This window comes from Prunus persica, chromosome G3 (assembly GCF_000346465.2).
Source record: "Prunus persica cultivar Lovell chromosome G3, Prunus_persica_NCBIv2, whole genome shotgun sequence".
NCBI lineage: Eukaryota > Viridiplantae > Streptophyta > Magnoliopsida > Rosales > Rosaceae > Prunus > Prunus persica.
This window is the reverse complement of record NC_034011.1, coordinates 9,142,225-9,158,817: the sequence shown is the minus strand read 5'-3', so window position 1 is coordinate 9,158,817 and position 16,593 is coordinate 9,142,225. Positions and strand designations below refer to the sequence as shown.

Below are 16,593 nucleotides of genomic sequence, written 5' to 3'. Positions count from 1 at the left end.
TTAAAAAAAAAAAATAGCTCTCGCGTGAGCTGAGCAAGGCAGGCGTTGCGCGCTGGCTTCTTGCTCCTCTGCTGGGCATTTCGTCGAGCACTTGGTGTGACCGGAGTTTCACCACTACTTTTCCCGGCTTCCATAAGGTCGTCTGAGTCCATTTGTCCCTCTGTGCGTTCGCCCCTGTCACTCTGAAAGTTGAAGTAGGGCTACAGTTCTGCAGGTAATTCTCTCACTCACTTCCAAGTCCTCTTTCGCTGTTTTATGATGTTAAACTTTGTCTCTGTATCTATCTTCGCAATTGTAATTTAGTTCTTCGTTTTGATCATTTGATACACTGAAATTCTCATTTTTCGTTGGGTCATATATTATATCGCTCTGCATATCATTGTTTCTTTAGCAGTAATTATGCTTAAGAAAAAATTAAAGTCATAGGCTTCTATCAGTCCGATTTAAATAGTAAGATGTGGTATTCTGAAACAATATGATTTCGGGGTTCTATAAATACCGATGGTTTCCTTTTCATCCATTCTTTTTTTGTCCATTTCTCAGACCCATAGAATTGCAATGAACAGGAAAAGAAAGCCAGCAGATAATGCTACCAACTGGGAGCATTCTCATTTGCAAATGTTTATGCAAGACTTGGCAAGATCTAATTTCGGACCATGAATTTGCTAAGCTGCACTTTGCACAAGCAGAGTCCTACCCTTTGGTCCGGCCCTCTAATCCAACTCGTGTGTCAAGAACCCTTTATCTGGTCGAGCCCGAAGATAGCTCTGATTTTGATTTCGAGCACAGCAACTGTACGTGTTATGATGCCTCTGACTTTCTTTTTAATGAGTGCAATGGGCATCAGTTCCACATGAATCTTGCCAAACCATTGCGCAATGCTGAGGAAGTACTCAATACCCACAATGATGCCAATAGGAAATCTGGAACTAAAAAGAAGCTTTGCATTAAGGTATGTCCAGCTGGTCACAAGTATGAGGTGGTGAATTCGTGTAACGGATTGCTTTGCTTGTCTAAACCATTCATCAATGACCCTGTTGTGTGCAACCCAATAACCGGTGAGTTTATACACCTTCCTGAAGTTTTTAAGCTTGACTATGTAAAGGGATCTATTGATTGTGGATTTGGTTTCAGTCTGAAGATTAACCAGTACAAGGTGATAAGAATCTCTGAGCAAGGAGCACTGGATCCCTTTAAGGCAGCCGAGGTATACACACTAGGGACAGGCTCATGGGAATGTTTAGGTTTTGCTCCCTTCTTAAAAAATAAAGTAGAATTCACCACCTATCTGAAAGGAGCGCTTTATTGGTTTTGCCATTGGCTTTCATCGCCTTATATAGATTCTTTTTACATGGACACTGGGGAGTTTTCAGTCAGCTCAGCCACCTCCTTTTGAACTGCAAAGAGAGCATCGGGTTGGCATGGGAGTTTTAGGTGACTGCCTTTGTGTATGTGAAGTTGCTTTTATGTATCCTGTGTATGTGTGGGTAATGAAAGATTGTGGTGAAGAAAAATCTTGGACGAAAATATTTTCGATTGATCCAGATTGTCATGAGGAGTGGCCTTATGGCTTGTATCAACCGATGAAAAGCTTTGAAAATGGGGGATTTCTGATGTTTCATTCTAGTAGTAATGCCTTCATTTATAGGATACATGTTAATATTTTAGTAGTTTTAGTTGCTTTCACTTTCATGTTAATATCTTTCGATGCAGAAACAATTTAGATAATTTTTCAACTGCCATCATAAGCCGTCTTGCTTGTGTAAAACCTTTCTGTTGGGGAAATTTTATTAAAATCTTTAATATGTAAATGATAATTGAAATATTTTATTTCGATATTTTATTCAGTTAATGATGTATATTGTTTGATACATTCTGAATGAACAGGCACTAACTTGTTAATACACTAAATAGGACTAAACATGGTTACTATACGAATAGAAGTTACTTATGTTGCATTAGTGCCTAAAATAAAAAAGAACACTCTTCTTTGAATTCAAATGCTAAACCTTTTCTTTTGTTTCATGTTTTGGGTCTGCGTTTGATGTTTCACATTGTCAAATGCTAACAAATTCAATTTGTCTGACATGATGAATATGATGGTAATTTCAGAATAATCAAGCATATTGTTTTGAGACTTTCTGAATAGAAGTTACTGTTTTAATGGTGCCTAAAGTAACAAGAAATACTCTGCTCTGAAATAAAATGTAAACTGTTTCTTGTTTTTGTCTTTTTGGATTTTAGCTCTGAATTTGAAAAAAAATAGGGTGCCATGACAAAAGACTAAACTCTCTTTAGTCATGGCACCTTTTTTTTTTTTTTTTTTTTTTTTTTTTCCTCTCTTTCCCCTGAAAGCATATTGTATTTGTTGTTTCTGTGACTGTAAGCTCATCATCAGAATTTTTTGTTAAATAATTTAAATTGTGTGGAACAACTGATATATGTTGCCTTTACTTTAAACATCACAATTGTTAATACAGGTGTGCAGAATACAAGCTGCTGGGAGACTAGAGCTCTGTCTTTGGAGGAAGAACAAATTCTCAGTTGCTTTCCAAAGGAAGTGAAGAAGGAAATAACCTCAGAGGTGGTGTCGATGTCGTATAGAAAGCAACGTGAACTTGAAGAGGCCTGTAGAGTCAAAAAACCATTTTGTTAATGGCTTGTAAGTACCCTTACCTACTCTCTTTTTTCTCTTCTCATCCACTCTAAACCATCATTCCTTCTCCTCTCCAACTGTCACTCATCATCAAATAGCTTGTGAGAAAGTGTTCGGAAGTGAATAAATAACCTTTCGGGAAATTTGTTCTACCATTTCCCATCTAGGGTGATTTAGATTGCTTGCACTAGTTTTTAGACTTTACGTATGTCATTGAGGGCTGTATAGACAATATGAACTTACCACTGTATTTTCAAAAATATGTCATTGAGGGCTGTATAGACAATATGAACTTACCACTGTATTTTCAAAAAAAAAAAATCAGATCTAAGAGATTAAATAAGAAACAAAAGAGGAGGTCATATCTATGAAGGCAATTAAAAGGCCATATCATCTAACCACTCTATTTTCTAGTTAGGCTCCGTATAGAATGTGACACAGTACTTATCATAGAGATAAAGACCACTAAGTGAGATACTGCAATGACAGAATGTGTTGCACTTTTCTGCCCTGAATTTTATGAAACCATATTGCATGCATCACTGTTTGTTTATTTGCTGGTTTGTTTGACTCTGTCGAATCTCAACAAAAGAATTTCTCATTGTGGCGCTTACATCAATTCTCTGAAGAAGTATATGTTGGTAAATAGGAAAACAAAAATTGCAGGGAACATCTGATTTTTTCATGAATTAGGATTATACCTTGAAATGTCGCAACTGCATGAATGTTGATACAGGTGACAAGATTGCAAGCTGCTGGGAGAGACAGGAGCTCTTTTCTTCTTTGGTGGCAGGAAATAGGGTCTGGTATCAACATCAAATAGGTCCTCAATGCAGTGTCAATTGTCAGTCTACAGGTACAGGGATGAGATGTAGGTGATCACTCCCCTTCCCCTAATTAATCGTAATTATGAATTACGCATTAATTAAATGTAAAAGTTAAACCAGTTGCTCCCACAAATTCATGAGAACATAAATATACTCAGTAACTTACTACAATAATAACGAAAACAGAAATAGAAATAATAACATACAAAACCCATGATTAATGATCAATCGATCAGTACTAGATCATGTTAATTATATTGGTATTAATATTCCAATTGGGAAGCTTTACAGTTTCATGTACAGAAGCCAAACAATTAATGCCTGATCACACTTTTTGTTAGACATTTACAAACTCATACATAAAAATATTACATTTAAGAAGATTGTCGGGGCATGTGTTATCTGCCTACGTGGCACTCGCATGTGTTTGCCGATGATGTTGGACAAAACAATTAGAGGGCCTCTTGTTGGCCCGCCACGACTATTCAACCAAGAGTCATTTTATAGTGAGGGCCTTATATATAGCTCTTAGGTGAGGTTCTATCTCTTAATCGTTGGATCAGGCTAACCAATTTGATCAAATAATTAAGAGATAGGGCCTCACCTAAGGGCCATATATAAGACCCTCACTATAGAATTCTTGATTTAACCATAATACCTTGTTTACAAATTTGAGAATAGAAATGGATGCACCCAAGGTCCGATGTGGAAATAAATGTTTTTTTGATGACATCGTGAACTGAAGATAACTTGGGAGAATTGCATTAGTGTATCAGCCTTTTTGTTTACCAAAGTTTACCTGTAATTTTTTTTTTTTCTTATTTTAGTTTTCGCCGTGTAGAAAAGACAAGTTTGCACATTCTTTGACTGGTATCATCCAAAGATATATGAACCCTCCAAGAGTTTGGTACTTGGACTTTTGAAAATATTGAGGTTAGAGCTTCTTCGAAAGGAAAGTGGAGTTCCCGAGCTTGCCTAGTGATTCATTGGATGATTGTTATTGTGTTGTTGGGGATGTTGCTGGTGGAAGGAGGGGCAAGGGCTGGATTGAGCAAGAATGTCAAATTAGCACTTGAGTTTTAGGGGTTATGGTGGTGATTTGAGTTAATTTTGTCTCCTATCATTCCAAATTCATTTTATTTATTAGGCAACCGAATTAAATGTATTAACCAGAAACTTTTGAGTCCAAGATCATCATCTTACATCCAAACTATAACCAAATCCAACAGAAAAAGGAACTTCTTCTATTTTGTTTGTAGAACGCTCTCATCATCAAGAGACAAACACACATAATCCAATAAGCAAGCATACAGTATTATATCAAGATATAATGAACATGAAAACAAAGCTGCTACATTTTTTGGCTCCTCCTCTTCTTCCTCCTTCATGAAATCTGCATGGATCTGCTCATCTTATCTAGCAAAACTAGGCTTTCCGTGTAATATACAATACATGAATACCCTGGATCTGTGTGAACTCCAAGAAACTCATTTGTGTTCTTCTTGGGATCATGAGAGACTAACTCTCCAATCTTTCTTCCATGGTCATACCTTTCTAATAGAAACTCACCATTATTTTTCCTACACCCCAAAACCTGCAGTACTCTGAATTTGGGAGTGAAATTGGGAGTGACATGTACATCAACAGAGACTTGCTTTTCCCAAGATTCCACGACCCCATACTCTCTCATAACCCACATAGTATGTCTATTTTGATCAAAGTGCTTTACACAAATGGACTTGCCGGCAGCCGAAATGGGCATGTACTTAGTTGGCAACTCACAAGCTAAGTCTTCTGGCAGCTCAATCTCCTGGAAAGTCTCATTACTCATATCAAAGGACAAAACCACATTGCGAAAACAATTTCCTTTCTTACAAGACGCAACCCAATGGACAGCCCCATTGACAAAAACTTGAGCCCGAAAGTTTTGAGCAATCTGATAACTGGGAGCAGCTGATGTAATGCTTTTCCAAGACCCTGAGTTTAGCGAATAAAGCTCGATTTTCGGGCAAGCTTGGCCTTCATTTTGGCGGAGATACACCAGTCTTACTACCTTGTAATCATTTTTCTTAGAATCAAAGCCAAAGCCATAAACAGAATGATGGGGAGATTTTGGGACATGAGGCTTAGCAAGCGTGATGAACTTTCTAATGGAGGGGTTCCATAGAACAAACATGTTGTAATCTGTGAAGTAATCATCCGAGAGGAGAATCAATCCGTTGCACGAACCCACGATTCGGAAACACTCATTGAGGCTCTGAACTGGAAGCTCTGGCTTTGAGTGTTCTTGGAATGAACCATTGTCTAAGTGTAGAGAATAGAGCTCTCTAGTGGGGTCCTTGGGGCAGTGCCTGAGAAGGAGCAAAGGGGAATTGCTTGTTTTGTCTAAATTGAGGTTAAGGTGGTTGTTGATGAATCTAGTGTGTTTAATTAGGGAGTTCCAAGATTTGCAGATAGAGGTGCACTGAAGAAGAGATTTGATGGGTAGCCTAAGAAGAATTTGGGTTATGATTTCTGGAGGAAGGTACTCTGACATCTTTATTCTATCTTTGTGCTTGAGAATCTGAGGTGCCTGAAAATCCTAGAGAAGTAGTATTAAACTCTTCAAAGTCAAGCTTGTGAGAGAAATTAATTTAAGTCATTGAAGAGGTAAAAGGATTGGTCAGGGCATCATTTTCATGCCGGCCAAGATTTGTGGACCAAAATAGTAGCCAGTTCAAACTCGGCTTGCTCATGTTCAAAGTCAAGCTTTTGATGAAAAATAAAAAATAAAAGACCCCAAGACCAAGATTGTTTAACGACCAATGGGTGCAACTTTATATGAGTGAAAAAGGTGTCTACTCTGAAGTTGGAAATTTCCTTTGTCCAAACTCATAGCAACTATGATAGAATTAGGGATCAATCGATAGAATTAGGGATGGTAACTTGGAACAGAGCCTCTGCATTTAGGGGATTTTTTTAAATAAAAAATAGTTAAAATCTGAACACTTGATTATGCTAAAATATGAATATGGTTTGAATATTTTGGGTTGTTCTTTATTCTTCTCCATAAGGAGGTATATATAGGAGTTTACATATGAATGTTTTACAAGGAATTAGATATAGTAAAGAATTAGGAAAGTGTTATAAAACTAGAGTAATCGGAGTATGAGAAGTACCACTGTAATATTGAGAGTCGAATTATATTTCTCTTTGTGGTGTTTACACTGACAGAATTTCTCCTTAGATAAACTTCACTCTTTCTCTTCTCTCTGACTCTCACTCTATTCTCTTCTCTCATTCGTGTGTGTTTACAAGCAAATATAATGCCTATTTATAGGCAAAGCAAATGGCTTTTAAGGGAGACATAATGATTTCTCCCCAACATCATTATTCCATCTTTTGACTAATACCTTCTAGCTTTATCTCCATCTTTTGACTAATACCCTCTAGCTTTATCTATGTGGGCTTCACTTCTTTATAACACTCCCCCTTGAAGACCACATGTCCCTAGATTGGTTGCCTCATTAATATCTTGCTTGGAAAAACCTAGTGGGAAAAAACCTAAGCGAAAGAAAAAGAGTACAACTTTATTTGGGACATAAGGGTAATGCGCTCATGTTGCTTCGTTAAAACCTTGCTAGGAAAAACCCGGTGGGAAAAACCCAAGTCGAAGGAAAAAGAGTACAATGAGCATATGTCCTGTGTTAGAGGACTCTTGAATGCTCCCCCTGATTTTGCATGCTCCAACTTGATTGCTTGTAGAGTTGTCGTAATCCGATGCCATGCACTAACTTTTGGAATGTACATTTCGGCAATGATTTGGTGAAGAGGTCTGCCAGGTTATCGCTTGAGCGGATTTGTCTGACTTTGATTTCTTGACTCTTCTGGAGCTCATGTGTGTAGAAAAACTTTGGTGATATGTGCTTAGTCCTGTCACCCTTGATATACCCTCCTGTGATCTGAGCAATACAAGCTGCATTGTTCTCATTCAAGATTGTTAGAGTGTCTGTTGCTGAGGGTAGGGCACATGTGCTTCGGATGTGATGGATCACCGACCTTAACCAAACGCATTCACGACTGGCTTCATGGAGGGCAAGTATTTCTGAGTGATTGGAAGATGTGGCCACTAGTGTTTGTTTCATTGAGCACCATGAGATTGCAGTTCCTCCACATGTAAATACATACCCAGTCTGTGATCGTCCTTGATGTGGATCAGAGAGATATCCTGCATCAGCATACCCAACAATACTCTAGGCGTTGGTCGATTCACTGGAATAGAATAAGCCCATGTCTGTTGTCCCACGAAGGTATCGTAGAACATGTTTGATGCCGGTCCAATGTCGCCTTGTTGGAGCAGAACTGTACCTTGCTAACAGATTTACTGAAAATGATATGTCTGGTCTGGTACATTGTGCTAGGTACAATAAAGCACCTATTGCACTAAGATATGGTACTTCTGGACCAAGGACCATTTCATCATCCCCTTTTAGACGATATGGGTCTTTCTTAGTGTCAAGCGACCGAATGACCATTAGAGTGCTAAGTGGATGGGCTTTATCCATGCCAAACCGTTTCAATACTTTTTCAATATAAGTTGATTGATGCACCGAAATTCCATTAGCACTGTGCTCAATCTGCAAGCCAAGATAATATTTTGTCTTTCCAAGGTCTTTCATCTCAAACTCACGTTTGAGATAATCAGCAGTCTTTTGAAGCTCTTCAGAAGTTCCAATTAGATTCATGTCATCGACATATACTGCCACTATCGCAAATCCAGACTCTGATTTCTTAATAAGCACACATGGGCAAATATGATCATTTGTGTATCCTTCCTTCAGTAAATACTTACTGAGACGATTGTACCACATTCGTCCAGATTGTTTTAGCCCATATAATGATCTTCTCAATTTAACTGAGAATATGCCCTATGGTTTATTTCTGGTTGCTTCAAGCAGCTTGAATCCTTCTGGGACTTTCATATCCAATTCTCCATACAGATATGCGGTAATGACATCCATGAGTCTCATTTCAAGTTTTTCTGAAACCGTCAAACTTATTAAGTAACGGAATGTAATTGTGTCCATTACTGGAGAGTACGTTTCCACATAATCAATTCCAGGCTTTTGTGAAAAACCTTGCGCAACGAGTCGCGCTTTATACCTTGAGATCTCATTTTTCTCATTGCGCTTTCTTGTAAATACCCACTTGTAACCTACAGGGTTCACATTGGGTGGAGTTGGAACAATATGTCCAAAAACACTCCTTTTTTCCAAAAAATTTAATTCTGCCTGGATTGCATCTTTCCACTTAGGCCAATCTTGCCTCTGTGTACATTCATCAATAGAGCACGGCTCAATATCATCATTTTTTATGATCTCAGCAGCCACTGAGAATGCAAATATATCATCGATGATCATCTCATTTCTATTCCACAATTCATCCGTGGACGTATAATTTATGGAGATTTCTTGACTTTTAGGTACAGTTGCCACTCCAGGGGCACTTGTCTCACCAATGACGTTTTCCTTTTCAGGAAGTACCTGTCCCTCTTTGGGGGCATTTGAATTATGAATTGTGGGCTCTCTATTTATTTCATTTGGATTCATTTTGTCCATCAACTTCCTCTTTCGAGGAACTGAATCCTTTGAGCCTAGTGGTCTGCCACGCTTCAGGCGTGCAACAGATGAACCATTTGCTAGCACATTGTTTTGTCCATTATGGACATCAATCCGTGCGGTGCATTTGCAGCTGGGATATGAGATTTTGTCACTTTTGCTGCATCATTAAATGCATCTGGCATCTGATTTGCAATACTTTGGAGGTGAACGATCCTTCTCACTTCGTTTTCGCATTGAGCAGTATGAGAATCGAGATGAGACAATGTGGGTACATTCCACGATAATTCATGTCGTTCTTCAGGAATGAGTTTGCCTTGTTCTTTAGACACAGATTTTTCTCCCCCTAATGGTGGGAAGATTGTCTTATCAAAATGACAATTCGCAAATCGTGGGTAAAAATATCACCCGTCAGGGGTTCCAGATATCTGATGATAGATGGTGAATCAAAACCAACATAAATTCCCAATCTGCGTTGAGGGCGCATCTTAGTATGTTGCGGTGGTGCAATGGGCACATATACTGCACACCCAAAAACTCTTAAATGTGAAATGTTTGGTTGATTCCCCAATACGAGTTGTATTGGAGAATATTGATTGTTGGCGACGGGCCTCAATCGCACAAGTGATGCTGCATGTAAAATGACATATCCCCAAACAGAAACTGGCAACTTTGTTTTCATTAGCAAAGTGCGTGCTATCAACTGAAGGCGCTTAATTAAAGCTTCTGCCAAGCCATTTTGAATATGTACATGGGGAACAGGATGTTCAATGTCAATGCCTAGTGACATGCAGTAGTCATCAAAAGTCTGAGATGTAAACTCACTAGCATTATCGAGTTTGATTGACTTAATGGGATAATCTGGGAATTGGGCTTGTAATTTAATTATCTGAGCCAAAAGCCTAGCAAATACCATATTTCGAGTGGACAAAAGACAAACATGTGACCATCGGGTAAATGCGTCCACCAAGACCATAAAGTACTGAAATGGTCCACATGGGGGATGAATAGGTCCACAAATGTCCCCTTGAATTCTCTACAAAAATGATGGAGACTCAACATCAACCTTTGGTTGTGATGGTCTGATCACCAACTTCCCTTGTGAACAAACTTGGGAAAAGATGTCACTTGATAACATAATGTGTTTAGTCAACAAGGGATGTCCTTTAGAGTTGGTAATCATCCTGCGCATCATGGCGGATCCAGGATGACCCAACCTGTCATGCCAAAGCTTAAAAACATTTGAGTCGATGGACTCTTGGTCCATGACACTATGTGCCTCAATTGTCCGTATGTTTGTATAATACAACCCTGATGAGAGCGCACAAAGCTTCTCTAGTATACGCTTTTGGGTGTCACTGGAGGTAATGCAAAGATATTCCATGTTTTCCTCTTTCTTTGTTTCAACATGGTAGCCATTCAAACGTAAATCTTTGAAACTCAACAGATTCCTTCTGGAGTTAGATGAATACAAAGCATCTGGAATGGACAGTATTGTTCCATTTGGTAACATAATTTGGGCTATTCCTGAGCCTTCAATCAGATCTGCAGGACCTGATATGGTTGTTACCTTTGCTTTTGTAAGCATTAATTTTGAGAAATACTTCTGATCTTGAAGGATCGTATGAGTAGTCACGCTATCTGCGAGACAAATATTTTTGCCATAGCCTTTGTTTTGAGGGCATCCATAATTTACATCTATGCCTTCAAATAAGTAAAATAAGCTGAATCAAAAAGAAGAAATCAGACCCATAAGCTTCATTCCCTCTTTCAGTAATAAAATCAGAAACATGCGTCTTATATTTTTGATGAGCCATCTGTGGCTGGCGGAGCATGATCAATGTAATTTATCTCCACTTTCCTGTTCTTAAGTGAAGCTTGATAGAGATCCGCCAAATGCTTGGGTGTACGACATGCGCGCACCCAATGTCCCTTTGCACCACATCTGTGACAAGTGCTTTCAACATTGCTAGGCACATGGCTCGTCTGTGCCTTTCCCTTATTACGGGATGAATTTTTGCCATTCGTGGATGGACTGCTCCTTGGAACTAAACCATCTGAACGAGCACCACGATCTTTTTTGCTTTCTTGCCAGCAGCCACGCTTGCCCCCTTGCCCACGTTTGTTGATACTGCCACGAGATGAAGTGGCATTCACTTCCTGAGATGCAGCATTTATTTCAGGAAGTGGTGCTGAGCCCGTTGGGCGAGATTGGTGATTCTTTAATAAGAGCTCATTATTCTGCTCAGCTAACAAGAGGCAAGATACAAGTTCCGAGTACTTCTTGAAACCGCTATGTTTGTATTGCTGCTGAAGGAGGACATTTGAAGGATGAAAAGTGCTCAGAGTTTTTTCGAGCATATCCTCCTTAGATATATTTTCACCACATAGCCTCATTAATGAGGTAATTCTGTGCATAGCAGAGTTATACTCGGACACTGACTTGAAATTTTGAAATCTCAAGTGAGTCCATTCGTATCTAGCTCTTGGGAGAGTCACCATCCTCTAGTGATCGTATCTTTCACCTAGAGCTTTCCATAGAACCAATGGTTCATCAACCACCACATATTCGCTCTTCAGCGCTTCATGGATGTGGCGGCGAAGAAAGATCATGGCCTTCGCATTCTCTTCAGGCGAAGCATCATTCTTATCTACAATTGTTTGTCCGAGGCCATTGGCTCGTAGATGGATTTTGGCATCCAGGACCCATGATAAATAGTTGTCCTCAGAAAGATCCGAGACAGCAAACTCTAGTTTTGCCAAATTTGCCATCCAAAACTTTAGGTTCGGGATCTGGGACATTAAGCCACTTATTAATAGGAATTTTAGGCCCTCATTATTCAGGTATATTAATTGATGATAAAAATAGAGTGCTATGAATTTGCTTGTATGAACGATAAACCCGCACCATACCTTAAATAAAATTAAATGTGCGGTAAAGTAAATTTATAAAGTAAATTGCTTGCTGTATGGACGTTAATTCCGCACCATACTTTAAATAAAAGTAAATATGCGGTAAAGTAAATTTATAAAGTATGAGGGTTAATTCCATGTCATACTTTAAATAAAAGTAAATGTGCGGTAAAGTAAATTCATAAAGTATGAGGGTTAATTCCACATCATACTTTAAATAAAAGTAAATGTGCTTGTATGGGCACTAATACTGCTCCATACTTTTTAAATAAAAGTAAAGGTAGCTGTGTGGACGATAAACCCGCGCCACACCTTTAAATAAATATTGCCGTATGGGTAATAAACCTACTCCATACCATAAATAAAATAAATGTGGGGATAAAGACCACCACCTAATATATATGAAGTGCGTAATATATCATATATTGTGGGCAATATAACTGCGCCACTATTCAAGATATAATAGATGGGTTTTAAGATCACACCATCATTTTATTATAATAATTTGTGTTACAACGCGATGGGTAAAAAATTACACCACCATAAAATAACAGGATGGGGTATAAAAACCGCACCATTCCAAATTACGTTACAAAGAAGTAAATTAAACAAGCATGGATGAAACAACATAAAAATTGTGAGAACACAAAAAAGAAAGTTTGCATGTCATCGTAGTAGTAAAGTGAGAGCAGACATATGACAGAAAGGAGACAGAGAAATAACCACATAGTGTTGAGTTGGGAAAAATTCAGAAATAAAAAGGAGAGACTATCGTGCTGATAACGTGTTATAAAACTAGAATAATTGGAGTATGAGAAGTGCCACTGTAATATTGGGAGTCGAATTATATTTCTCTTTGTGGTGTTTACACTGACAGAATTTCTCCTTAGATAGACTTCACTCTTTCTCTTTTCTCTGACTCTCACTCTATTCTCTTCTCTCATTTGTGTGTGTTTACAAACAAATATAATGCCTATTTATAGGCAAAGCAAATGGCTTTAAGGGAGACATAATGATTTCTCCCCAACATCATTATTCCATCTTTTGACTAATACCCTCTAGCTTTATCTCCATCTTTTGACTAATACCCTCTACCTTTATCTATATGAGCTTCACTTCTTTATAACACTCCCCTTTGAAGACCACATGTCCCTAGATTGGTTGCCTCATTAAAACCTTACTTGGAAAAACCCAGTGGGAAAAAACCTACAAGAGCTTGTGACTTGAGTCTGAGAAGCACCAGTGATAGAAGTCGAAGGACCCTATGGACGTTGGGTGGCTAGGACAGCAGTGTCTGGAGTACTGGTCATGGTCAGTCGTTGTTGAGCTTCGCGACGGACATATGCAAAATCGAGATGGTATCCATGGTAGCGGAAGGATAAAAAATATGTGTTTAGGAATTGAAAGGTATGAGGGATATGTGTATGGAGATTTGAATTTGAGAAAGATAAAGATGAGGAATATAATGTAGGGTTTGAGTTTGAAGAAATTTGATATGAGGATTTAGGGTTTGTGTCTGAAGAAAATTTGATATGAGAATTTAGAGACAACCGAGGATCGATTGCTCTAAAACCATGCTGAAATATGAATATGGTTTGAATACTTTGGGTTGTTCTTTATTCTTCGCCATAAGGAGGTATATATAGGAGTTTACATATGAAGGTTTTACAAGGAATTAGATATAGTAAAGAATTAGGAAAGTATCTCCTAATTGTACAATAATTTATCACTTATATAAAAAATAGGAAAGTAAATCCCTTAATTAATCAAGGAAGTAAATCTCCTTGATTAATTAGGAGACTCACGTCAACAGATTAATCATGTATTTCTTTTTTATTTTGGTTAAAATCTGGTTGCATGGCATAAGGTACCAAAAAGCCAATAGGGTCCTTGACTTGCAAAAGAGAGGTCTCATGTTCGAATCTCCACGACATCATAGTTTTGTGAGTGTGAGAAATTCCTCTTCCCTATAATGTAGACTATCACTTGTACTAAAAAAAAACATGATGTTCAGACATTGTGCATTAGAGTTTTTTTGTTCTCTATTTTCTGCACTTACTTACCCCGTATTAATATGATTTTCATGATATTATGTACATTATCTTGAGTTAATTAATAATATATATATGCACATAATCAAAATATCCATAAACATATTTTTATTTGAGTAGCAATATTTAGATTTCTACTAACTAATTGTTGCATTATTAGTGGACCATAAATGATCAGTTCGCTTCAATAGTCTGGGGACCATAAATGGCCAAGCTTTGTGGATTGAAATAGTAGCCAGTTTAAACTTGGTTTGCTCATGTTCAAAGTCAAGCTTTTGATGAAAATAAAAAAAAGGGTTATTTATTTAAATGGTCCTCAAATTTATACCCGAGTTGTATTTTGGTCATTTAATTAAATTATTCGTTCAAATAGTCCATCAACTCTTTATTAATCGGCGCATTGGTCCCACCGTTTGACTATACTGACTAATTTCATAATATTATAAGGTGATGTGCTATTCTGGATAAATAGTATGACTAAGTTATATTGTGTTTGGTGCTGTTTCGGATAACATGAAATTCAAATGACATGAAATTTTTTTTTTTGGTAAGATTCATATGACAAGATTTGTTTTCAATTGTTTTTACCAAGATTTTTTTTTTTTCATATAACCCATTATCATAATTGTAGTATCTCATAAAAGGGAGAGAGAGAGAGAGAGAGAGAGAGAGAGAGAGAGAGAGAGAGAGAGAGCATGAAAAAGAGAGAAGAGTGAGAGATGGATACCTAGAGAAGAGTGAAGAGAATAACCTGTAGAGAAGAACTCTAGGGAGAAGAAGATGAAAAGAGCATCTGATTTTTCTCGTAGAGCGCGTGTTCTTTTTCCCTAGCCGTATAATTAAGCGTGTATTATCTAAATCGGGGCGTGTGGGTTGTATTAATTAGTCAGGTAAGGAGAGTATTAAAAGCCCAACCCGTATAAAATAGTCAGATAATTAAATAATACAAGTTGACACCAAACCCCTGACATGGACTATTTACTCTGATTTAGAGTCTAATACGGTGTACCAAACGAGCCCACATTCTGTCAATGTTGGTGTCAAATCTAGGGATAAAACAGCCCAATTAAATAAAATACTAAATAATTTAAAACTAAAAATTAAAAGAATAAAAAAAACCTCTCTCCCTCTCCCATGATATTGTTCATTGAAACCAATAAATTTTTTGGACCTTAGGACGCATTTGGACCTCATGATATTGTTCATTAAAACCAATAATTTATTTGGGACGTTTGAAGATTGAAACTGTGATTCGATTTTCATCATATTATATCATTTTTGGGTACAGATCCATTGAAGCTATGTGGAAATGAAGAACAGTGTAAAAGGAGGCCTATCTATATATTTTTTAAAAAAATTGAAAAAAAAAAAAATTAGGTAAACGGGGCTTAATGTGTTCCTTCTGATCTCACTCCAACAGCTCCTCCAAATAATTTCTCCACCCCAATCTAATGACTACATAGATTCTTCAAATAATCTCCCACAACCATCGCCCAATGCCCATCTTGTCCTCCCTGCACCCAACCCTCTTTTCCCCTCCCTCCTCCTCTCCCTCCATCTCTCTCTTTCCCGGCGAGAAGCCGTTGTAGACTGACGATTTCAAGATTTTGTCGCGTCGGCTAGCCATGGTGTTTTCCTAGCTATAGTTTTGATGGAGATGATGACTGAAAATTCTTTATTTAGGAAACTGAAGGCGGAGGGGAGAGAAAGGATGAGAGGGACAGAGAGAAAAAGAGGAGAGAAAGGAAGAGACAGGGACAAAATGGGTTCGGCTAGATAGGGTGCTGGGTTCAGGTCTGGGGGCTGTTGACGTGGATGTGGCTAGGGGGTGGGGGTTGGGATTTGAGTGTCAAAAGTCTTATTTACCTCCACAAATGTAGCATGTGCTGCCCACATGACTAAATTTAACAAAAAATATAACGGTAGGACCAATACGATGATTAATAAAGAGTTGGTAGATTATTTGAATGAATAATTTAGTTGAGGGACCAAAATGCAACTTGTGTACCAACCCTGTCTTAAATAAATTTTTAATTATTAATTTATTCAAATAAAAGACTATTTCCCCCCTGAAATATTTTATTAGTATAAAAGTTGACTTTTTGAATAGGGGAGGAATTTGGAGATTCCTTTTGTACCTTTGCGTAGAGCACGTCGAAATGAGTCCGTAGACATGTGGTGGACTTAAATCCGAGTAGTATTGAAGAAAATACGATCAAAATACGATGAGGGGCAAAATCGTAATTTTAAAAAGTCAGATTTTTAAAACTCTCTCTCTCTCCCCTGTTGCGACCTCCCCCTTTGTTGCTTAGCCCCTATTTTTTTTTAACGCAAGAGGTTCCAAATTTGGTGTTTTCGAGCTGGAGTCAGTTCCAGCGGAGGCTCTAACCAGAGTGGTAGTTCTGGGAACCGCTTTAGAGGTGGTACAGCTAGAGGTGCTGGGAGGCAGCTACAGCCAATCGCTAGCAGGAGGAGTCGCCCCCGGTGCGCTATGTGTGGCAAATACCATTCTGGGCTTTGTCAACAGGGCGCCATTGGGTGCTATCATT

General features: G+C 38.1%; 2 protein-coding genes across 10 annotated transcripts; one reads left to right on the top strand and one right to left on the bottom strand.

Moving 5' to 3' along the window:
• LOC18782757 lies at positions 1 to 4,730 on the top strand. 9 transcript variants are annotated; one of them, XM_020559662.1, is made up of 6 exons: positions 1 to 214; positions 544 to 1,058; positions 1,135 to 1,434; positions 2,481 to 2,662; positions 3,393 to 3,512; positions 4,325 to 4,730. In XM_020559662.1, exons 2-3 carry the CDS (start codon positions 587 to 589, stop codon positions 1,137 to 1,139), a joined length of 477 nt encoding a protein of 158 aa, XP_020415251.1. In that variant the 5' UTR covers positions 1 to 214; positions 544 to 586; the 3' UTR covers positions 1,140 to 1,434; positions 2,481 to 2,662; positions 3,393 to 3,512; positions 4,325 to 4,730. The 9 variants fall into 9 exon arrangements, with proteins under 9 accessions (XP_020415251.1, XP_020415250.1, XP_020415249.1 ...); XM_020559661.1 differs by having other exon boundaries at positions 4,311 to 4,730; XM_020559660.1 differs by having other exon boundaries at positions 3,393 to 3,527.
• Positions 4,705 to 6,110, bottom strand: LOC18783261 (F-box/kelch-repeat protein At3g23880). Its single transcript, XM_007216048.2, has one exon. It carries the CDS (start codon positions 6,017 to 6,019, stop codon positions 4,868 to 4,870), a length of 1,152 nt encoding a protein of 383 aa, XP_007216110.1. The 5' UTR covers positions 6,020 to 6,110; the 3' UTR covers positions 4,705 to 4,867.